The following is a 25,116-nucleotide window of genomic DNA, read 5'->3' as shown; positions in this document are numbered from 1 at the left end:
TTTGAAGGTATCTCATACCATATATATGCAGATGACCTCCAGTTATATTTTTCTTTTAACCCTGATAGGACCGATGGAATTGACTCACTGCACGATTGTATGAATGTAATTAAGGACTGGATGTCTTCTAACTCCCTTCAGTTGAACACAGCTAAAACTGAGATTTTAATTATTGCACCTGATGCCTCAGCATCTAAAGTGGCCAGCTGCTTAGGGTCCCTCAGTGCAAATGTGCGCCCCAAGTTGAGAAACCTTGGGGTCACATTTGATCAGGCCATGCTCTTCGATGACCACATCAAAACTGTCACTCGCTCCTGCTTTTTCCACCTCAAAAACATTTCCAAACTCAGATCCATGTTAACTTATTCCGAGCTAGAAATGATCATCCATGCTTTTATTTCCTCACGTCTAGATTACTGTAATTCTCTCTTCACCTGTCTCAATAAAACTTCATTAGACCGCCTCCAACTAGTCCAGAACGCTGCCGCCAGGCTTCTGTCCAGATCTCATAAGTTCACTCACATCCCTCCAGTCCTGGCATCCTTGCACTGGCTCCCTGTTCATTTCAGGATCCAGCACAAGATTCTAACCATCACTTACAGAGCCCTCCATGGTCAAGCACCTGCATACTTGACGGATCTGGTGTCCTTTCACTGTCCTGTCAGGTCACTGCGGTCTGCTGAAGGCCACCTACTTACTGTTCCTCACACAAGATTAAAGACGAAAGGTGATAGAGCCTGTAAGGCTGTTGCACCGAAATGGTGGAATGCACTACCTCATGAGCTGAGAGCAGCCTCTTCTGTGGACATTTTTAAAAAGCAGTTAAAAACACATCTGTTTGGGCATGCGTTCCATTAATTGTCCATTGTATCATCTCTGTATTTCGCTGCACTTTACTTTTTATTTGTTTTTGTGTATTTTTTTTGCATTGTTTCTGATATTGTATTTTTTGTATTTTATCTTGTGAAGCACTTTGTTAGTCCTCTCTGTGAGAAGTGCTATATAAATAAAATTTACTTACTTACTTACTTAATGATGCTCATCTTATATTGGGCATGACATTGGTTCTGTATCATTAAGCAGTTATTTTCCAATACTAATTAGCTGGCCAGGATATAGTGCAGCAGCCTTTGCACTACAATGTTATCTGCAATATTACATATTTTTACCAGAAATATTGTAGTGGAATGGCTGTGTGTAGTACTATTGTCATCTCTTGTGCAAACCTTGTATTTTTAGGTTGATGCACATACATAATATTTAATATACCCCAGTTATTGTTTTGGATCACGTTTTAGATTCAGTTGTGGATGGAGTACTGGGATTCTTTGCTTTAGTGAAATTAGGAATAGGACACTGAACATTTCACAATGCCTTTGCCAGCTAATCCAATTTTTAAACAGCTAAGTTATTTTTAGAAGTGGGAGGATTTTTTTTCCATCCATAAAGGAAAGTTTAGTCCTCCAGTTTGCCTAAAAAACTGTAATTCAAAATCACCGAATGTGAAGATATGTGGTACAATATTTGCCTGTCAAGTGTACATGAGTAAATATGCTTAGTTACATTTCACTACTTCATGCATTTAAAAAAAATTATAATTTAATTGAATTGGATTTAAGTCTATTTTATTTATTTATTTATTTATTTATTTATTTATTTATTGTTATTTTAGTATGCTTCCGTGTGGAGGAGAAAAATGCATAGTGGCTTCACAAATTTAAAACACATGCATTTATTTTGACAACGTGAACCGGAAGTTATTCAGCCTTGACCGGTCGGAGCGTTTCTTCGTGAGTTTGTAGTTCAACAATGCAGGTAATGTCATTTTAATGCTCATATATTGTAATTCACAGTGTGATACTTTGTTATATTATTTACTAGTATTTTCTGTAAAGTTTATTGTGCACACGCTTATACACGGTGCTTCTGTTTGACTTGTTTGTAGCGCTAGCAGTAGCTAGCATGCTAACATTAACAGCTAAATAAGTTTGCATTCAAGCTAGCTAGTTTAGCATTACAGTCGTTTCAGGTTTAATTTAAAATTGAACTAACATTTACATTGATAAACTTTGGGGTTACCACAGACTGTCGTTAGGTTTGTTTGGTGTGTGTCGTGTGTATTTTGGGTTTTGTTCATCAGACGGAGTTTGTTGTCTTGTATCACTCTTAGCAAAGAGAAGAGAAGCAGCTGGAGGCGGCGGTGGAGTCTCTCATTTCTCGGGTCGCACACGTCAAAAACGCTCTTCACAGTTTCATTTATAAGTTGGAAAATGAATACGAGCGATTAACATGGTAAGTAAAGCACAATTTTATCGAAATACTAATCTGTACCAGTTTCTACTATCATAGCAACAGTATTGCTAAGGTAAATACACTCACCGGCCACTTTATTAGGTACACCTTGCTAGTACCAGGTTGGACTCCTTTTGCCTTCAGAACTGCCTTAATTCTTGGTGTCACAGATTCAACAAGGTGCTGGAAACACTCCTCAGACATTTTGGTCCATATTGACATGATGACATCACACAGTTGCTGCAGATTTGTCGGATGCACATCCATGATGTGAGTCTCCTGTTCCAGCACATCCCAAAGGTGCTCTATTGGGCTGAGATCTGGTGACTGTGGAGGCCACTGGAGTACAGTGAACTCATTGTCATGTTCAAGAAGCCAGTTTGAGATGATCTGAGCTTTGTGACATGGTGCGTTATCCTGCTGGAAGTAGCCATCAGAAGATGGGTACACTGTGGTCATAAAGGGATGGACATGGTCAGCAACAACACTCAGGTAGGCTGTGGTGTTTAAACCATGCTCAGTTGGTACTAAAATCTCCCCCACACCATTACACCACCAGCAGCAGCCTGAACCGTTGATACAAGGCAGGATGGATCCATGCTTTCATGTTGTTTACACCAAATTCTGACCCTACCATCTGAATGTGGCAGCAGAAATCCAGACTCATCAGACCAGGCAACGTTTTTCCAATCTTCTATTGTCCAGTTTTGGTGAGCCTGTGTGAACTGTAGCCTCAGTTTCCTGTTGTTAGCTGACAGGAGTGGCACCTGGTGTGGTCTTCTGCTGCTGTAGCCCATCTGCTTCAAGGTTGGACGTGTTGTTGGTTCAGAGATGGTCTTCTGCAGACCTTGGTTGGAACCAGTGGTTATTTGAGTTACTGTTGCCTTCCTGTCATCTTGAACCAGTCTGGCCATTCTCCTCTGACCTCTGGCATCAACAAGGCATTTTCACCCAGAGAACTGCTGCTCACTGGATGTTTTCTCTTTGTCGGACCATCCTCTGTAAACCCTAGAGATGGTTGTGTGTGAAAATCCCAGTAAATACTCAGACCAGCCCGTCTGTCGCCAACAACCATGCCACGTTCAAAGTCACTTAAATCACCTTTCTTCCTCATTCTGATGCTCACTTTGAACTTCAGCAGGTTGTCTTCACCATGTCTTCATGACTAAATGCATTGAGTTGCTGCCACATAACTGGCTGATTAGCTATCTGCCATTTCAACAAGCAGTTGAGCAGGTGTACTTAATAAAGTGACTGGTGAGTGTTTGTTGTATCAAGACTTTTTTTCCCAACTGTATCAAAGCAATGCGGTGAAATAACTTCACGCTTATGACACAAGATGTTTGATGTTTTGTAATCAAAATGTACAGATTAGGATTTTAACGATGTTCCTCTGGAGTGTTTTTTTTCCTGATGCTGTAATATATTTGTGTCATTCAGGCCCTCTGTTTTGGACAACTTTGCTCTGCTATCCGGTCAGCTGAACACTATCAATAAACTGCTCAAGAATGAAAAGACGCCATCTTTTCGCAACCAGGTTATAATACCGCTGCTTCTGTCTCCAGACCGAGATGAGGATTTAGCAGTGAGTATCAGAGCCCGCGACTAACACGTCTGCTTCTTCCATGTGTTTTTCAAGCAGTCTCTCTGAGCTGTCTGTTTACAATCTCGCTCTCTGCTTGTTCTCCCTACAGAAACTCACAGAGCAGCGTGTCCCAGTGTTCAGCCATGAGATTGTACCAGACTACTTGCGAACTAAACCAGATCCAGAGGTGGAGGAGCAAGAGAAACAGCTGAGTGCAGAGGCAGGACGAATTGGCCCAGAGGTGGCACAGGTCAGCTGGGTATTGTATGGACTGAATGGACTGATGCTGTCTTACTGACATGCATAAACGTTAAAGGGATTGTTCAGATTATTTGAAGTGGGGTTGTATGAGGTACTTATCCAGTGTCAGTGTATGACGTGCAGCAGATGTTGGTCAGCACACAGGCAGGAGTGCTGCCACAGAAGCTAAGCAATGTACTGCTGTGTACATGTGTAGCTGCAAAACGTATTTTATCCACCTAAAAAGAATCAGTATCACTTTGAGTGTTCGCTATATTTAGAATAATTTTACTGCTTTACCTTGCCGCCAGACTGCTGTTTACGACATCCAGCCTTGCTTCGCTGCGTTTTCTTAGTCACACCTATTAGATGAGTTCGACCCCTGCATGCCTGTGCTCCAACGTTTCCTCAGAGTGGATGTTTCATATGCAGCTACGTTTGCACGGCACAAATGAGTAAATGAAATCATTCAAATTACTTGTGTTCAACCTGCTACATCTATGGTATTGCCTAATATTACTTAGCTAGATGTTTGGCTGAGAGCTGCCTAACACACTCAACATAATGAAAGATTCATAAAGTTGATCTATTATTTGATCACGTCATCGGTTATAGTTGCCACAGTAGGAACAATATTTATATATCCTTTGAAACAAGCCACAATTTAACCGTGTACTGCGTCATAATCACACTCTGAGACTTAAACAATCAGCACGACACCTCTGACTGTAGGTATTATATTAACTATGGCTAAGTACTCCATACAAACTTATTTTAAAACATCTGAACAATCCCATTAAGTAGTTAGGCTGTGCGAAAATGTAGAATAGTCTTACATTGTTTACGTCTGCAGAATATTTCTAATCGCTCAAACCCACCTGGTTATATTTCTGTCAACAGAAACAGATCCAGACGTTGAATAAACTGTGTTCCAATCTGTTGGAGAAGCTTAACAATCCTCGTGATGACAGAGATGCAGAAAGTGCAGGTATGGTTTTTTTTTTATGTTTCCAGGTTATTCTTTGTAAAATGTATTTATACATTTAAATATGTTGACACTTCATGTCTTTTTTTACAGCAATACGACAGAACAAACCGTCTTTCAACCCTGCCGACACAAACGCGTTGGTCGGAGCTGTCGCTTTTGGAAAGGGGCTCTCCAAGTGTAGGCCTCCAGGTCCAGTGGCCCCTGGTCATCCAGGCCAAGGGCCCATGATGAGTGGAGGGCCAACCTTACAGCAGGTCACCATTGGTGGCAGTTCAAGCCAGCAAGCAGGTATGGGAGGACCGGTGGCTCCACAGCAGCAAGGGCAGCCAGGTAGGAGACCTGGAGAGCTGGGTTAGTATTTCACCGGACAACTCTGACCGTTTGTTTTCCACTTGCTGCTCTTCATCTCCCCGTGTATGTGTGTAACTGTGACGATGTTTGGTCGATGAATTGATGCTTTGAATTTCTATATTTTAGGATGTGAATGAGTTTAAGGTGCACAGGGTTTTTACATTAAAGGGTGGGTCCATCTGCGCTCTCTTGTTGTATTCTGTTTTAATAAACGCCCATCCAGTGATGTATGTCAGAGTGGTGAGAGCTGGGGCGTCGGTGGCTTAGTGGATAAAGCAGGCGCCTTATACACAAAGGTCCGAGTTCAATTCCAGCCTGCGGCCCTTTGCTGCATGTCATTCCGTCTCTGTGACTCCCCCTTTCACACTTAACTGTCCAATCAATTAAAGGCAAAACAGGATACAATTATCAGGATAAATGAAGTAATTTGCAAAAACAAAAACAAGAATAAATGGCAGTAATACTTAATATTGTGCTGTTGAGCAACCCAAAGGCCCCGATCACACAGAAAGTGTTTTACAGGTTGCAAAACGCAAGCAGCACCGCATTGTCTTTGTTGTTTTCTTTTTTTTTTTTAAATTGAATGCCACTGGCAAAAAAACGCTTGCTGCGTCTTTTTAATATTCCTAGGCAGCCACCCCTGCACCTCCTTACCCAAACCTTCCTGTGTAATCAATGTACCATTTATTATTTTATTTATTTGACAGTAATTAGTATCTTGTTCTTAAAATGTTGAGGCAGAGGGTACTTGCTGTAGCTCTGGTTGGGGGTTAGAGGCTGTCAGTGAATAGTTTGTTGGGCACAGGGAAACAGAGATCTGTGTGGGTACATGAGACCCTAAAAAAGAGGGTGGATCAAGGAGAGTGCCACCAGTTGGTCCAGGAGCTTCTCCTCCATGATGGCCATCTCACATACTGCACTTATGTGCTTCCACGCCTGCTGTTTTTCATCGAGACTGTTAACTGTGCTTTGTAAAGTCGTACAGCTCTGGGTATCCAGCAACCACTACCACCAGTTTCTCCTCCATTGTTTACCAAACTTTAGTTGGCCAATGGGGGAAAAGCAGAGATGATGTGGGGCACTTTTGTGCTCTCGGTTTAGGTTTTTTCCAACTTGAGGAGTTCAGGGTGCTCTGGCAAAAAAGGGCAGGCGCCTAGAGTGCAGAAACACGAGGCACATTGCAACGCAAGAACAGCGAGCAAAGAACTCCATTCTTGTTAAAAACAGTTACAAAAAGCCGCCTCCAGCTGCTAAAATGCTTTCTGTGTGATCAGGGCTTGAATTACCACAGAGGAAATCCCATCACTGCTACAGCAACACGTTATATCGCTCTCTTCAAAGTCACCAGACTCCTTTGACAAAAACGGGGATTTTACCTCACAGAACACGGGAGTTGCGGTTTGTTACTTTGTGTTATTGTGTGACTTTCTGATCTGAACTAACGTGGTGTCCACAGCAGTGCGTCACTTAGCTTTCATGCCGGTAAGAGGAATATAGACGATTGATAACACACGGTTCTCAGTCATGAAGAGGCACATTGGCTGGTCGAGGGGGTTTTGTATGAAATGACGTCGTCATGCAGGAACCTACATCAGGTCACATGTTTTTAGAAGGGCTTAGAAAAATAATATTGCAACGCTAAAACGTACGTACTCTGACCAAAATGTAAATGTTCTAAGTTGGATACATGAAAACAAAAAAAATGGACCCACCCTTTAAAATTCTCTGTAAAATATTTTAATAAATACAGTATGAAGGTTGAATTATATGAATGATGACACCATGTTTTGGTACCCTTTCACAAATAATTTAAACTGCAATAGATTGACCTGATAAATAATATTTCATTCAGTCAGGGTCAAGGTAAGTGTTTATTTGACTTCCTGTATAAAGTGCTGATGCTGCGAGACAGAAATGAATCTCAAATGACCATAATAATTAAGGGAACTAATTTGTGTGCAAATAACCCCACATATGACCTGTAGATTTCTGCATGTAAAACATTATAACCAAGCATTAATGATCTCTTTTTTTTTCCTTCCTCAGGAAAAATGCCAAGCAGCATCAAGACAAACATCAAATCTGCATCTGGTTCGATGCATCCTTATAATCGATGAGCTCTGTCTTTATTTCTTCACCCAACATTTCTTACATGTCAGAGACTCACCTGCAGCAAATATTTCTAATACCTCACCTCTGTATATAATGCCATTTTTTTCATAAATTAGATCAACGAAGTTCTCTGTGAAGCTGTTTCATTCATTAGGGTGCACTTCTCATTTTTGATACATCATCTGAGCCTCAGTGTGTTAGCCACTAGATGGCAGTGTGTCACCAGTCATGGGATTGTTATAGTTTGTATATGGAACTGTGCTATTGACTCTTTTTCAATAAAACAAGTTACAAAAGAACGACCTGGTTGCACAGTGACTTCATTTACAGCATCACTTTATCTGTAACGCTGTTTGAAAACCTTGAAAAAGTAACGATTCTGCAAAATTTTGAAGTAATTTTGCCCTTTTTTAGAATCTGAAACAGGAAACAGTGTCACAGCCGTTAATTTTTGCAGTCAGCTGGTGTTTCAGCTTTGTATTGTCAAATCTGTAACCTTGTAATTGAACACCGCTCATGTTACGTGTCTTGACATGGGCAGATATCCACCCATCAAATGAGCATCCCAACATTTCAGACACGCACCATGATCTGATGTCTGCTCACTATTTCTTCTTCTCTTGCCTCTCTTTGCTCGTTTTGCTGCAGTACCAAAGGTGAGAATAATGAGGCTGGACGTTGCTCTGTGTGGCCTGATAATGTCAAAGTGTTTAAGGGGGCAAATGAGGAAGTATCGGTGCTGACGTGTGAGGGGGGCCTCTCTCCACGCCGGCTCTCTCTGTCCACTCCAATCCCTGTCCTGCTGCACAGCACAGTGACCGTGCTGCTGTCACAGCATGCGGGCCCATGGCTGACCTACATACACCCTCTGTCCCCAAACAGGCAGACGTCTCGCTGTGTCAGCCACCATGGTCAGACGCTCTGCTGAGACAGCTCAAAGCTGCACAAGGTCACACTTGCGTCCACAGATGAGGTCTAAATTATAAACAAAGACCGAACAGGCAGCATCCTGCAAACCTCACAAAACGGAAAGGTTGAACTGAGTTTGCAGCGACACTGTCACCCAAAAGTTACAGGGTTATGCAGCATTTGCTTGTCTTGAAGGTTCCCTATGAACCATGCTGTATAGTTTGAATTAAAGCTAATCATTTACAGCATACAGTGGAGTTAGATTCTTGGATTTCCTGCTTGGTTTTTCCTGCTGTACAGGCAGCTGGTGGGGGGAGGGAGTATTAAGATCCTGTACTTAATGCTAATACAACGCTGTAAAAGCCCTGCATTGTATGTGTGTACACTCAGGAAAATGTATTAAAGGTATTAAAAGTACTGAATGCAGAAAAAAAATCAATTTAATCATCAAAATAATTAAAACAATTCAAAGGAAAGCAGCAAATCCCTAAATTTAAGAAGCTGAAATCATGATATTTTCCTGCGTGAAGAAATAACTCAGCCGCACTCGTCCATTTTCATGTTTTGTGTGTAAAAATCTAAGTAAAATGATCAGATATTAGTATTGAAGTACTCGAGTACAAATACCTCAAGTTTGTACATAAAATGTACTTAGTTACATTCTGCTACTGCAGGCAGCCACTGACCTCCGTTCATTTCAACTCACCAGAAACAAACAGTGATAATATTTAAGACTTAAGTGAGTCAGGTAATCTATTATATATGATCAGCAGAAAATATCCCAAAACACGCAAAAACAATGATGTGATTCTCCCTAATGAAGCGATGATCCTCTGAGGCTGTTAAACTAATTTCATTGCACCTCTTTTGCGAGATGGGCCCACTGACATTTAATGTGCAATTAATTTACAATGATTTTTAAGAGGGATTGATGATATTTAATGAAAATGTATCATCATAAAAGCAATTAAGGAACAATTTTGTTTCTGCATTTTTGATTTCCAACAGCAGAATGAGAACTCCAGAGCAAGGCAGTGATTATGATATACACGTATTCAAACATGAGGGTTAGGGTTAACCCCGTCCCGCCAATATACTGATAAAACATATATAATAATCGCAACCAAATAGGCTGCCATTATCCCCAAACCTCTAAAATAGTTTAAGAAAATATTTATGACTCATGGTGTAGGTTTAAAGCCACAATGACGTTATTTTTTAAAATATGTATATTTTAGTTATGGGGCAGTTTTTATTGAGCCAAAGATGAAAATACATATCACATGTTGCAGCGTCAGTGCTCATTTCATTTTACAGAAAAGAGTTGTGAAATAATACGTTCACAAATGCAGGAAAACATGTAGCTGTTAAGAAGACAAAACATTAGTGTATTAACTGTGCATAAAGTAAATAAAGTGGAAAAAGAATGAAAATAAAATAAAATGGAAAAAAGGGAAACTAAGTCTAGATACGGCCTTCCTTAACCCCTTCTATTCCCTTATCCATCACCCTCGTCTTGCTTATTAACTCATACTCAGAATGGGATACTGTAGAAGAGAACATTACAACTCAGGTCCTTTGTGTGAGGTGTGATATATTGTGGGAGTCTGCCCTTTAAGACATGTCTTATCCTTCCAAATGTGGCATGCTGGTTAGATCATGTAGCCACATATTCGTTGGATAGTTGTATTCGTCATTCCTTTCCATGAAATTAGTCATAGCTTTTTTGCCGTAATGATACAGTAGGAGAGGAATGTTGTCTTAATGCTTTGAATACACCCAGAATGTTTAACATAGCTTCTGGTTCTGGTGAAATATCACCTGAGGGCACAAGACAACGCTGTGAGAGAGGGTTGCTCCCGAGGAATGTTTTGTAGTATCTGTGTAGTGTTTAAAATGGGATAAGGCAGTGTCTGGCATTGTGTTCGAGACTTTCTTCCCATTTGTCATCTGATATTTGAATACTTTGGCTTTGCAACTTTCCGAAGACTGAGAGACTTATGATAGCAGGGTGTCGTATAGGTAGGACATGAAGTTATTTCGGTTGGGTGATGTTTAAGACAAGTCCTATTAGATGTTTTCTATAATCTCTCATCTGTAAGTGCCTGAGAAAATGATTATCTGGAAGACGGAATTTCGTTTGTAGTTATGCAAAGGTGGCACATGTACCTTCTATATGTAGATCGTTGACACTCTGTATTCCTAACTCCATGTACAGAAGGTTTCATCTGGAGTAGACGGGATAAAAGAGCAATGGGAAGAGTCTTCATGAAGGTAACGCCTGTGCTTTATGACATGTCAAAATGTCTGCTGTGGAACATATGGCCATCATATCAGTGGAATTATATTATTATTCAGTTTGACAAGTGCATGTATATAATGTTATCGATTGCCATGCATTCTAGGGCAGTGGTTTTCAGCTGGTCCAGCCACGGGTAGAGATGCACCGATCCAGCTTTTTCCGTTTAGATACCGATCCCTATGCTGTGGCTTTGAGTATCAGCCGATACCCGATACCGATCCGATACCATGGTTGACCTAAAAAGCTATATACCTTTACATGTAGAAGAGAAAAGACTAGAGGCATCAGGCATTGATGACTACACAGTTCTTTCCTAAGATAACATGAAACAAGATGAAACAGATTAATGCAGTGATGAACTATTTATTTTCAACAAAAATAAACAATTGTGCAGCAGCAGTTGAAATAGTGTGAAATACCTCCACACAGCAGACTCCATGCTCCATGACGTATGACGTAGCTCACGTCACAAAAGATTTAAAGGAAAGGATCGCCTCAGGTATAGGTTGCATTTTCCGATATCGGATCCATCTATTTTGATAATATCGGGACTGATATTCGATCCAGATATTGGATCGGTGCATCCCTAGCCACAGGGTCCAGATTTCTGCTTAGTCATTACTTCTTCAAGGTCCACACATCAAAACGTTCAGTATCGTACTTGCATTTGGCCACGCCGTCATGCTAATTCGCTGTCTTTGTCAAGTAGCTGTCCGTTAGTCGTTCTCTCTGCAGCAGGAAAGTGGCACCTCAAAGTAAAACCTCTGTATCAGAAATTCATCATACTTAACTTTTTTAAATTTTTGTACAGAGCTGACACATTTGTGAGTCAGTTGTGGTCCATTCAGAATGGACCTGCAACCCACTTTTGGGCCGTGACCCACCAGGTGGGAACCACTGTTCTAGGGCATGGTGGGGCGGTGGTCACTCAGTCCACAGGTACTCGGGTTGGGAACCAGAGGGTCGCCGGCTCAAGACCCCGCCTGGACCAAATATGGAGCGTGGACTGGTAGCTGGAGAGGTGCCAGCTCGTTTCCTGGACACTGCTGAGGTACTTTCTCTCCAGCTAATGCATGTTTAGGTCCTGTTTGTGCATGTGTGTGTATTTCGGGCCTGTGTGTGTATGGCAACAGAGAGACAAATTTTTGGACAGTAGTCGTATCTGAAATCCAGTGTGATAGTGGTTATTTTGACAAAAAAAATTTAACTCAGGAATCCTCTCACTAGCTTTTTCTGCACCTGCCAATGGTTGCTTATAAAGAATTTACTATTCCCAAGGACTATAATGAACTTTTCCACTAAACCAATATTGAATAATATGTTATTAGATCTGACACTGATATAAATCACCATCATACACTTCCTAAGAGTTCCTACTATACTGACAGTTTGAGAACGAAGTAGTAGAGGTGAAACACATGAATCTTTGTTGGACGCCCCTCGCATGTTCTTTTCATGTTCTGTTGAGTTACAGTAAATTAATGAGCTATAAAGAGCACATTGATTATCTGATCGTCCTTTAAGAGCTGTAAGATGCAGGCAGTGATTTAAATTGCACTCCCTGAAGAGTCTCAGATACTAACGTTACACCCGTCACTGCCGCCACGTCTAAGCCTTGTGACAGCTGCGTCTCCTCTCTGTTATGCAATTAAAATATTAATTTGCTCCTTGTCATAGAACTAGCATGTTGCATGTGAACACCATGCGACTTTCTCGCATCTTAACTTGTTGTCAGAATTACATTTGGGATTATCGGCAAGTAGGTGTTCCCATACAAGGATCTTTTGGAGTGTTTTGGTGCAAAAAACGAAACAAAAAAAAAACATGAATATAGAAGAAAAAATATATACCACACCTACCTTTGAGGCAGGCTTTGTGATTGGGCTACTAATCTGTAAGGCACTTGAGGTATGAAATGTGCTATATAAATACATTTGGCTTGCCTTTTCCTTGTTTAGGACTTGAAACTCAAAGTGTAGGACTTGGGACTTGTCCTGTGGGGTAAGGTAGCTACCATGGGCCCTGGTGCACGCCATTGTGACAGGCCTTAGTGCACAATAGTTACTAGTTATAACACCAAAACAACTGGACTGAGACCTTCTTGAAGAGGTGGTCTCAGTCTGGTTACAAACGAACTCTGGTGCAGTTCGTTTGTGGTGAGAACGTGTTCCGACCTGGATGTGAACCAACTGCAGTCACATGACACATTGTTTGGGTTAAACATGAGCATGTTACAGTCCTGGAGGATTATTAATGTGCACCTCCTCCTGTACTGCCTTAATATGCACATTCAGCACATCCAATGCATCAAAACATTGTTTTCTAGTTGGAGCCGCGCCTCGTTTTCAAACTGTATGGTTTGACTAAAATGAACAATGACAGCAATATAGTCCACGATGAGCAGCGCTAAAATCAACCTGCGTAGTTGTCCCTCCATTGTGACATTAGAAAGTGTCACATTTATCTTGCAAGTGTACTCTTCTTCAACGTTTGCTTTACTTCCTGGATTTTTCCCACATGGAAATTCTGACCAATCAAGAGCAGCTTTCTCACACAAGGCATTTGATCTGGTCCTCTTGTAAATGCTGCCGTGACAACACGAACCAACTCTAGGCAATTATACAACTTTGTGACTAAATTAGTCCCTGATGCTGATGTTCAAACCCTTCACTGCTCCTGTTGTCAGAGCTCTCTGCCTCTGAACGACACCCATCACACCATGAGGGGTCAGCAGTGTTTCACTGTTGAGAGCAACGAGACTTTCCACAGGCTCGTCCTGTAAAAACAGATTTCTTAAACCTCCTTCTGTTTGACTATGAATTTAAATATTAATTTGAATCGATAAATCAAGACTGTGTTTGTGTGAGCTATAGAGAGACGGCACAGTCACGCCCAGTGCATTCAGTCTGCGTCTGAGCCACGCTGTACATACAGGATAATGGGAAAACTCAATATGACAGCTGCCTCCTAAATTACAATATACAGTGTATAGCAGGGTACACAGAGCAGGGGGAACGGGGCAGTTTCTTTTACCAGACATAAATCCATCTTGACAACATAATCAGCATTGCTATCTTATGAAAAGACAGGATTTCCCTCCAAAGCCACACACTGCAGTGACCAAATGTGTCAAACGACTTCATGTCCAGAAACGCAGGGAAAACATTTAAGAGGATGAAAACACAGAGACAAACTCAAAACAAATTAGCTCACAGCTGCATGAGAGTCGACGTGAACGGTCCTACTTTTGTTGTCGGACGTGAGTGCGATAATTATTGCAACAGCAGTGTATCTGAATGTCCTTGATCATCAGCGCAAAAAAATCTTTTTTTTGTTTAATTTTTGATTCATGTTTTGGAGAGATAACTTTCTCGTTTCTTTAATGAGAGCATCTCCTGGCACAGTTTTAAAGGGTTTTTTTCTCCCCCTTATAATTGAAGAACACGATAAGGTCCATATCTCGCTCATTATGGGAGCTTTAGGCAAATATAAAGAACCAGTTTACAGCCTTAAACTCCCACACCCCAAAATGCTGAAATTTACTGCAAATTCTAATTCAAATGCTCCACGGTTGAAATAACTTGAAAGGCTTCAATGACGCACGCTGATCTGTGAAATCTTTTCCAAATGTCTTCTTTATGAAAGTTGGGATCAGAGGAATTCATTAAAGATCTGTGGGTGGCATAGGCAATACGAGACTGAGGCTTTCCAGTGGCAAGTCTTTGCCAAACTGAACTGTTTCCAAATCTGAAATCTGCAACACTGACTGAAACACACCCACAGTCACTAATTACTTGACCCTATTCCTGCAGAGCCTTTTCTCTTTGGAGTGATTCTGAGGAGACCTATCAGTGGAGAGGAAGACTTGTTTCATCTTATTAATGCAGACGGTTTCCTTGAGACAAAGCCTCTCCATTATGTCGTGCCCTCAGACCGCAGACCTTGCATCGTCTGCTTCGGTAGCCCTTCCCTCAGGCACATGTGTGCCGCCTCGGTGTGTGTGTGTATCATGCTGGCAGGCGTTGACATAACTGATGCACATTATGCGTTGTGTATAAGGCCGGCCTTTTTATGAGTCTTGTTATTGTCATTGATATAATGCGAGCCCTGAGCACCTCTGTATGTGCCACATGCATTGTGGTCTGGTTGAGGATGATTGATATGAAGCTCCAGTGATGAGAAGGCTCAGATGTAGGAAACCCAACGAGGGTGAGGTCAAAGAGGACAGAAGAGCTTTTTGTTACCGTCCTCCCTCACGTCGGAGTCAGAGGTTGATGAGTGCTTTTGCATTTTTGCAGGAGAATTGTCGTCTTATAGCAATAAAGCGTTTTGCAAATCTGAAATCCAGACAAAACCTTAAATTCTTTGTGCATCGCCTATTTGAGCCTTTTTTTTAGTTTTACACAAGGACACACACACAAGGAGAATGAACACAAACTAAAATGTCATAAGAGGTGACTAAGGTAAAAGATAAAATGTGAAAACTAAAGCCAAGATCTGAAAGAGGTACATTCTAGGAGACACTGAAATGAACACAGTGACTCAGACCGCCTCACATCCTCGGGCAGGTCGTTGCAGAGCCTCAGGGCCCTGATTTCAAAAGATCTGTCCTCTTTAGTCTTCAGTCTGGACTCTGGAACAGACAAAAGACCTCTGCCTGAGGATCTCACACTGCGCAAAGGTTCATAAAGGATTACAAGGTCTTTAATGTAATCTGGAGACAAGCCATGAAGAGCCTTAAAAGTAATCAATAATATCTTAAAATCAATCCTTAAAAAAGACAGGGAGCCAATGTAAAGAGGTGAAAACAGACGGGGTGTGATCGTACTTCGTGGTTCTCGTTAAAAGCCTTGGAGCAGGAAATGCAGCATTATTGCTTTGAAAACAAACCTAAAATGCCTCAGGAAAAAGAATGACAATCACTAAAAATCACCCATGTTTGGTGCCTGAAATGCCTCACGAAAACCAGTGATGGGTCACCGAAAAACACCCACATTTGGTGACTGAAAAGCTGCAGGAAAAACAGCAACCCACCGACCACTCTGGAAAAAACACCCAAGTCTGGTGCCTGAGGTGCCTCAGGAAAACCTGTGATATATCACCAAAAACACCCACGTTTGTTGGCTTAAAAAAATGCAGGGAAAACAGTGACTGCTCCCCTAAAAACACCCATGTTTGGTGCCTAAAATGCCTCAAGAAAACCAGTGATGGGTCACCAAAAAACACCCACATTTGGGGGCTAAAAAGCACCATAAAAAGAGTGACCAGTCCCCCAAAAACCCATGTTTGGTGCCTAAAATACAGCTGTAACAACAAATATGGTTTCCAAAAAAAACACCCCATGTTTAATGCGTAACATACAACAGGAAAACCAGCAACGGGTCACTAAAACACTCATGTTTGGGGGTAAAAAGCAGCAGGAAAATCAATGACTTGTCCATGAAACACTCACGTTTGGTGCCTAAAACACCTCAGAAAAAAACAGCCATGGGTCATTAAGACAGGTCCCCAAAAAACAACCATGACTCATTAAATTGCAACCGTTTTTGTTGTTTGTTGGTCTTGAACAGAGGTCTGCAGCTTGGCAGGCATCTCACGTAGGTAGCGTGCCATTCACTACTCCTTTGCCCCCTCCCGTACAAAAAAGATGCTGTTAAAACACAATTTCGTGTCACCTTGATATCTCAAAAACCTCCACGTTCCAACCAAATGTGCCTGATTTAAACAAGAACATCAAGGCATCTTTTGACAAATCATCAGATCAGTGATTTCTGGGAACGTCCTGCACTTCTTGTAGTAGATCAAAAATAATAACAGCTGCCATGTGATTCTTATTCCTTTTAAAATGGATATTAGCTAGTTAACTTTTAGAGCGAGTGGCCTTTAACAAAATGTCAGGGAAAGATAATACAGTGGGTTTTTTAAGGGTACGTTTCATTTTACTCTTCACCTGTTTCAGCCAAGGTATTTGTTAATGGATAAAAGAATCCAGACTTCTGATTCTGCTCCCGACTGGATTTGCATCTTCTCACCATGTAAAATGGATAATGATCAGTGTCGTCTCCTTAAAAACCTGCGTAGCATTTGTCACGGTGTAGCATGTTATCCAACCTATTTGTTAAAGGAATCAGACATTCAAAAGAACGTACAGTGATTTTACTCCGAATGGGATTTACACCTTTTCACCATGTAATGACTGAATCAGCCTCACAATGCCTTTTGGTTCGTGGGAGCACATGAATAAATTAAACACGTCCAGCACTTCTTGCCTTTCATGCCTCAAACAGTGGCCCTTTGATAGAAACAAGGAGGCTCCTCCATGTAATTACACTTGATCATGTTTGCATATGTCACTCCCACAGTCTCTGTCACGCTCTCTGATTTTGGATGCTCCTGGGAACCTCTTCCTAATCCACAAGTTAATGTTTCAACCCCTTTTTTTTTCTTTCCCAGGGACGGATGAATTGGAGGAGCAGAATCAGACATCCTGTCTGGTTTATCTGGAGGAGAGAGATAAGTGTGGATTCCGCCTCTTTCAGGGAACGCACATTAACCATGCCTCGGAGGGACCTGGGTGTGGGGAGGAGAGGGGGGGGCTTCTGTCTGCCGGGAGCGCACAGCTTTCACTCACTTCGAAAACTGTGAAAATGTCCCCTTCACACCCTCGGCAGCTCGGCCGAGCTCCGGCGCTATGTTAGTGGTGATAAAATGCCTGCGTGCAGTAGCATAGTTGGAAGTGAGACGTGCAATGTTATCCAGAGGTGTCGGACTGACAAGTCTACAACGTGTAAACTTGTATCCTACAGTGACTCCTGACCCTGACCCTGTTACAAAAGTCTGGAGGAGAAACCAGGCACAAGTTTGGAATGAAATTCAGTCGTGCATCTGCGGTGAAACTTGACATGAAAAAAGACAAAACTGAGATTTATGCAACAAAAGAAACTATTTATTTGGGATACGCATTGCCAGTACAAATTAAGAGACCATAAAACCTACACCTTTCAGCTATTTTTCTCCACAGAAAACAGGTTTTGAATTGGAATTAAAAAGACAATAGTTTTCCATTTGATACCTTTTTACATACGCAGAGATCTTAAAAGTTAAAACCTGTCAAGAAAAAGGCTCCACGATTTCACTCTGAAATCCTTATAAAAAAGAAGTTAACATTCAAAACACTGCAGTACGTTATTTTATTGAAGAACAAAAAGACATGCAACAAATAAAACATTTTATGTTTTACAAATTGTTCATTTTCTTTTCATGTCTCTTCTCCTTTTATATTCAAAAACTAAAAAGCATCATTACATGAAGCTTCGATAATATTTGACAGGCAATGTGAAAAGTAGAGTTAAGCCTTTTTTTTTTTTTTCCTTATCATCCGAGGGGTGCAAAAACAATCCTTGTGTTTGCCTTGCATGGCCGGTGCTGTCAATTCACTCCAATGACTTCAGAAGACACGACTGAGGCAGGTTCTGTGCATCACTTCAACGGTGCTCGGCCCCTCGACTGTAATACTGAGCAGATGGGTCGAGGAGGAGGAGCCGCTCCCAATGATCCAAATGAGTTTGTTTGGTGGAATCATGCCGTGGTTGACCTCCAGACAGTAGCTCTGAAACATCCATGATTTCATACATGTGTAATAAATACAAACACACTGACGACTGTTAAAAAATACCTGTGGTTGTCAGGCTGTATGACTGGTCGGGATCTCAGGGTTGAATTTCTTTATCGTGAGTTAAGCTCAAAACAAATCCGGAGGGCAAACACTAACTTTTCACGTCACCTTCATTCGGACGGTAGCCATCTTGGAGGCAGGCTTGTTTCGGTGGTCTGAGTACAAAATAATCAGGATTTGGAACTCCTTCAGGCTGCGTTAAAATGGCTACCATCCAAATTCAAAGATGCAAAAACAAAAGAGTAAAGGTGCATATCTACATACTGTATATAGAGTATTCTTGGGCTAATTCACATATAATGGTAGCATTAAAAAAACAGTCCTGTAGCAAAGCAAAAGAATATCAAATGAAAAAGTTATTCACAAAATGGAGACATAAAAATATATCCAAACATTATCTGGATTTGTGTGCCATCAGGGTATTTGTTTCCGTTGTAATGTCTATAAACACGTCTGTATTCCAACTGCATGTTTTTGGCTTTGAATACAGAGTACTGGAGCATTACGAGACGCTCACTAGTACCTTAGATCATAAAATCCTACGAAAAAGAGGAAAAACAAAACGTGGATAAAGCTGATCCCAATGTAAACGATAAAAATTCTGCCTTTTTTTTTGGTATCAAAGTATGTAAATGCTGATATCTCATGAGGACCACTGTAATCATGTATACATGTTAGACCACATACTATACTGTACATACAACAAAGGTCACAAATTTTAATTTCACATTTTGGATCGGTTTCTGTTGATGGATGTGGTGTCAAAACAAAAAGTGATGGGACTCTTGAAAACACAAACACTGTGGTTCGTTATGTTATCAAAGAACAGGAGTGATGGGATGAGAAACCTCAAGTGTTTTTCAGCACTGAATATGTATGGAGTCATATTTGTGCCATAATCCTGAGTGTGCAATGGGATTTTTTTTTAAAAAAGTGATATTTTCAAGCACAAGGTATGATTAAAAAAATTTGATAATGCAACACAAAAATCTAATTTGAGCGCAAAATGTCCCATCACGGTCTCAGTCTTATGACACAAACATAATTCCAAAATATGGAGTTGTATTTGTGCCACAACCCTGAATGTGCAATGGCATTTTTTGAAAGTGATTTTTTGCGCAAACACAAAATATACGTAAAGAAATTTTCATAATGTAACACAAAAATCTAATCTGAGTGCAAAATGTCCCAACGTGGTCCCGGGATTTTGACACAAACGTAATTCTAAAATCTGGAGCTGTGTTTGTGCCACAATCCTGAGCGTGCGATGTCATATCCTGAAAGTGATTTTTTTGCACCAACATGAAGTATATGAAAAGAAAATCTTATCATGCAAAGAATAATTTAATTTGAGCACATCCTCAGTCTTATGGCACAAATTTAATTCCAAAATATGGAGTCATATTTGTGTCACAATCCTGAGCACGCACGGGGATATTTTGAAACTTATTTTTTGCTTGCACACAAAGTATATGTAAAGAAATTCTTATCGTGCAGAGAATGATTTATTTTAAGCAAACACAAAAATCTAATTTGAGTGCAAAATGTCCCATTGTGATCTCAGGATTATGACACAAATATAATTCCAAAATACGGAGTTAGTGCTTAGAGTTTGTGCCATAATCCTGAGCGTGCAATAGCATTTTTTTAACGTGATTTTTTTTGCACTAACACAAAGTGTATGTTGATAATATAACACAAAAATCTAATTTCAGCACAAACATAGGTGTCCCGTCATGGTCTCAGGATTATGCCGCAAATATGGAGTTGTATTTGTGCCACAATCTTGAGCTTGCGATGGAGAATTCTGAGAATGATTTTTCTTGCTCTCACACAAAGTATATGTTATATTGTTATCGTGCAAAGAATTATTTAATTTGGCAAACAGAAAAATCTATTTTTTTTATGCAAAATGTCCCATTGTGATCTCAGGATTATGACACAAATATAATTTCGAAGCATGGAGTTATATTTGTGCCACAATCCCGAGCGTGCAAGGGGATATATATGTCAAGAAACTCTTATTGTGAAAAGAATAATCTGAGCAAACACAAAAACTTAATCTGAGCTCAGAATGTCCCAACACAGTCTCAGGATGATGACACAAATATAATCCCACAAATGAAAAGTAAAATCCCAGCAACATGGTGCCTTAAAATCTGAATTACAATTTTTGTTTTGGATTTGGTTACCAGCAGTATTTGGCTATATTGATACACACTGACGATGTCTGACAATGCACTGACTGTATGTACACTCTTTTTCTTCCATATACGACTCCTATAGTTAAATCATAAAATTTCCTCTGTATTGTTTTCTCTTCAACATTTACAAATGTTACCCTTCGAGATCAATCATTAGCCTTTATTGTGCTTTAATTCTTATTGACGTGCCATAATTGCCGTTAACGTTGTCATTGATTTAGTTTTTCAGGTCAATTATTCTTTGAATATTGTAAATGCAGCCGACAAGCGTGACAGAACTTCAGCTCTCCTCTCGAGTCGCACTCAGTTTAATTGCTTGCGTAAAAATTGTGAATTCTTTGCATTATCATTGTACTGCATATGAGCAGAAAACCTGCTTCTCTGGCAATAAAATATAAAATGCCTTATATGTCATTGTCTGTTGTAGAAGTTCTGAATACAAACTATATAAATCGAGGCTGAATACGTGGATATTACCTGACTAATATGACTGGACTAACATAATGATACTTAACAACATATGGCATGGACAATGGAAGGACATGACGCAATAAAAACGTATCAAAATTCACCTCCAGGGTTGAACTTTGGCACTGTAGATAAACAAAATGTGTGAACACAGTAATAAAGACAGAGGTGTTATGACAGGGCGTGATGCGTCGTACAGTAAAATTCCAATAATTATAAAAATTTGTAAAACCGAAGCGCTTGAAATGTTTTCTCTGTTGTTATTTCGAATAGAGGTAGTGTGGAAGCATTTCAATTTACAAGACGTGGGGAGCGTTACGCTGCTAACTGTGTGCCTACTGTGTGAATATATAATGTAAGAGAAATACAAAGAGGCAACATGGACATCAAGTGGAAACTGTACAAACTGTGAAGTGTGGATATGAGTCCCCTACGCAGGCTGCTAACGGTGCTGCGGTACTGTAGTCCAGATAGGAAAAGTGAAATATCTGTCCATAATGATGGAAATGTCGTCCCAGACCCCAACTGTGTCCCGCCGCGTGACTGCATACAGTACGTCACGTCCAGTCCCAATGGGGGTTTGAGCTTCAGTTTTAGGAGGTGTGTCTGGGGGTGCAGTGGTGGAGGAAGTTAGGAAGCAGAGGACGGAGGAGTGAAGGAGGGGGGTGGAGGATCAGTTGGAGGTGTCAGAGTGAACGCTTCCGGGTCCTTCTGTGGGTGAAGTCACTGATGAGGGGGTTGGAGCATCCTGCCAGCCACCGTTTGCCTGAGAGAAAAACACGAGAACAACAGTAGGGGGGGTGAGTCCATTACTCTCATATTCATTACTCAATGCAGCTGGGTCAAACACAGTAAGCGACAACGGATGGAAGTCCTGAGGGCAAGGTAGTATGTTAACGGATACTTTGAGCTATTCGCCACACAGTTGCACACAGCCTTGAGCCAAATTGCCTCCTGGATTGGAGGAAAAGCTAACCTAGCTCAAATTATATTTCAGAGAAAGACTGACATAAAGAAAAAAAATCATGTTTTCAACCGAGCAGAAATGGAGAGCAGAAATTACACCCCATCATACGCTGCACACTCAAATTCGTTATAATGAAGAAAATACACAGAAGAAAAGTCGCGCTGTACAAGATTTTATCTCGAAATAAACGCATGTCACTTTCACTTTAAATAATATGAATAATATATGTAAATTGTACCAAAAGACCTCTGAAACAAAACAAGTACAATCAGCGTCATATGCACTCATTATGACGCTGACAGCAGGAATTAACATACAATGAGGGCCTTTCCACTGCCAGAGACGGGCCTGTTAAAGAGCATTTAGGATATTAATAGTTAAGTTTAAAGCCATCAGAAAAACTGGGAATGGTCCTCGACAGCCTTTCATTTCAAAGCCTGTTATTTAAGACGGCAGACAGTAATCAAAAGTGGAGGGGTCAGATTGTAGAATGTCTGACTTTGGTGGCGCTCTGCGTGTTTCAAAATTGTAATTACAGCTGTAATCGTCAACAGCATGCATTATGTATCCGCTCAGTCATTATCCAGTCTTTTTTTATTTCAGATATCTCCTTAAACTCTCTCATCATTTGTTGCAGTCTTCATTCATAGTCTGTCTTTGGATGTCTGTAAAACTGTTTCTTGGGTACTGGAGTGTGCATGTATCTAATTATCAACATGATGCACAGAATTTCTCTGCTTTGGTCTCGAGACCCAACATGGGGGCTGGAGTTGACATTAATATTACTAGTGGTTCTTATATTATGCTGTACTGCAGGTCTGTATGTTGTTTCTACAGGTGGTGTTGCCATTCCCCAACAGACGTGGTTGCTTGACTTCTGAGGGCAGCTAACGTCAATGTCAAACACTGTGCTGTCTTTCTGTTTCATTTATTGATTATCCATAACCACGTATCCTGGTACAGGGTCGCAGGGGGGCTGGAGCCTCACATTCACACCTACAGACAATTTAGAGTCACCAATTAACTTGCATGTCTTTGGACCATGGGAGGAAGCTGGAGCACCAGGAGGAAACCTATGCTGACACCGGGGGTTCATGCAAAGTCCACAAAGGAGGGCCGGATGGCAGATTTGAACCCGGAACCCTCTTGCTATGAGTTAACAGTGCTAACCACTGCACCAGTCTCTGGTTCTTATTCATTAAAACAATGAAAAAATAGAGTGCATTATGAGTGTTGTGTCATTTTTTTTCAGTCGATTTAAAAAAAATTTTTTTAAAAAATACATAAATGTCATGGTATAGTATGTCGAAAAAAGTGATAAAAATGTCATAGTATATGTCGAAAAAAGTCATAGTATAGTATGTCGGAAAAAGTGATAAAAATGCCACAGTATAGTATGTCGAAAAAAGCGGGAAAAAAAATGTCATAGTATAGTATGTCGGAAAAAGTGATAAAAATGCCACAGTATAGTATGTCGAAAAATGTGATAAAAATGCCACAGTATAGTATGTTGAAAAAAGCGTAAAAAAAAAAAAAAGTCATAGTATAGTATGTCGGAAAAAGTCATTGTATAGTATGTTGAAAAACGTGATAAAAACGTCATAGTGTAGTATGTCAAAAAAAGTCATAGTATAGTATGTCGAAAAAAGCGAAAAAAATGTCATAGTACAGTATGTGGAAAAAGTCATAGTATAATATGTCGAAAAAAGTCACAGTATAGTATGTTGAAAAAAGTGATAAAAGCGTCATAGTATAGTTTGTAGAAAAAAAGTGATAAAAACATCATAGTATAGTATGTCGAAAACAGTCATAGTATAGTATGTCGAAAAAAGTGATAAAAATGTCATAGTATAGTCTGTCGAAAAAAGTCATAGTATAGTATGTGGAAAAAGTGATAAAAATGTCATAGTATAGTCTGTCAAAAAAAGTCATAGTATAGTATGTGGAAAAAGTGATAAAAATGTCATAGTGTAGTATGTCGAAAAAAGTCAAAAAACGTCATAGTATAGTTTGTAGAAAAAAGTGATAAAAACGTCATAGTATAGTATGTTGAAAAAAGTCATAGTATAGTATGTTGAAAAAAGTGATAAAAATGTCATAGTGTAGCATGTCGAAAAAATTCATAGTATAGTATGTCGAAAAAGTGATAAAAATGTCATAGTATAGTATGTCGAAAAAAGTCAAAAAACGTCATAGTATAGTTTGTAGAAAAAAAGTGATAAAAACGTCATAGTATAGTATGTTGAAAAAAGTCATAGTATAGTATGTTGAAAAAAGTGATAAAAATGTCGTAGTGTAGTATGTCGAAAAAATTCATTGTATAGTATGTCGAAAAAGTGATAAAAATGTCATAGTATAGTATGTCGAAAAAAGTCAAAAAATGTCATAGTATAATTTGTAGAAAAAAAGTGATAAAAACGTCATAGTATAGTATGTTGAAAAAAGTCATAGTATAGTATGTTGAAAAAAGTGATAAAAATGTCATAGTGTAGTATGTCGAAAAAATTCATTGTATAGTATGTCGAAAAAGTGATAAAAATGTCATAGTATAGTATGTCGAAAAAAGTCAAAAAACGTCATAGTATAGTTTGTAGAAAAAAAGTGATAAAAACGTCATAGTATAGTATGTTGAAAAAAGTCATAGTATAGTATGTCGAAAAAAGTGATAAAAATGTCGTAGTATAGTATGTTGAAAAATGTGATAAAAATGTCATAGTATAGTATGTTGAAAAATGTGATAAAAATGTCATAGTATAGTATGTTGAAAAATGTGATAAAATGTCATAATATAGTATGTTGAAAAATGTGATAAAATGTCATAGTATAGTATGTTGAAAAAAGTGATAAAAAAGTCATAGTATAGTATGTCGATAAAAGTGATAAAAATGTCATAGTGTAGTATGTAAAAAAAGTCATACTATAGTTTGTCAAAAAAAGTGATAAACACGTCATAGTACAGTATGTCCAAAAAAGTGATAAAAACGACATAGTATAGTATGTCAAAAAAGTGATAAAAATGTCAT

General features: G+C 39.8%; 2 protein-coding genes across 4 annotated transcripts in view; one reads left to right on the top strand and one right to left on the bottom strand.

Annotated features, from left to right (window-relative positions):
• Positions 1-1,750: 1,750 nt before the first annotated feature.
• On the top strand, positions 1,751-7,852 carry med8 (mediator complex subunit 8). Of its 2 annotated transcripts, none has more exons than XM_049588748.1 (7): positions 1,751-1,815; positions 2,171-2,292; positions 3,733-3,877; positions 3,987-4,127; positions 5,018-5,105; positions 5,196-5,435; positions 7,503-7,852. In XM_049588748.1, exons 1-7 carry the CDS (start codon positions 1,810-1,812, stop codon positions 7,571-7,573), a joined length of 813 nt encoding a protein of 270 aa, XP_049444705.1. In that variant the 5' UTR covers positions 1,751-1,809; the 3' UTR covers positions 7,574-7,852. The 2 variants fall into 2 exon arrangements, with proteins under 2 accessions (XP_049444705.1, XP_049444703.1); XM_049588746.1 differs by having other exon boundaries at positions 5,196-5,456.
• A 9,851-nt stretch (positions 7,853-17,703) lies between these two features.
• The window catches only part of LOC125895551 (pre-B-cell leukemia transcription factor 1-like), a 99,672-nt gene continuing 92,259 nt past the window's right edge, over positions 17,704-25,116 (bottom strand). For both annotated transcript variants that reach the window (XM_049587480.1, XM_049587481.1), the window contains one exon: positions 17,704-21,892. In XM_049587480.1, coding sequence (XP_049443437.1) covers positions 21,800-21,892 — 93 coding nt within the window. In that variant the 3' untranslated portion in view covers positions 17,704-21,799. The remainder of the gene's footprint in view (positions 21,893-25,116) is intronic.

This window comes from Epinephelus fuscoguttatus, linkage group LG10 (assembly GCF_011397635.1).
Source record: "Epinephelus fuscoguttatus linkage group LG10, E.fuscoguttatus.final_Chr_v1".
In the NCBI taxonomy this organism is placed as follows: domain Eukaryota; kingdom Metazoa; phylum Chordata; class Actinopteri; order Perciformes; family Serranidae; genus Epinephelus; species Epinephelus fuscoguttatus.
This window is presented reverse-complemented; position numbering and strand designations above follow the sequence as displayed.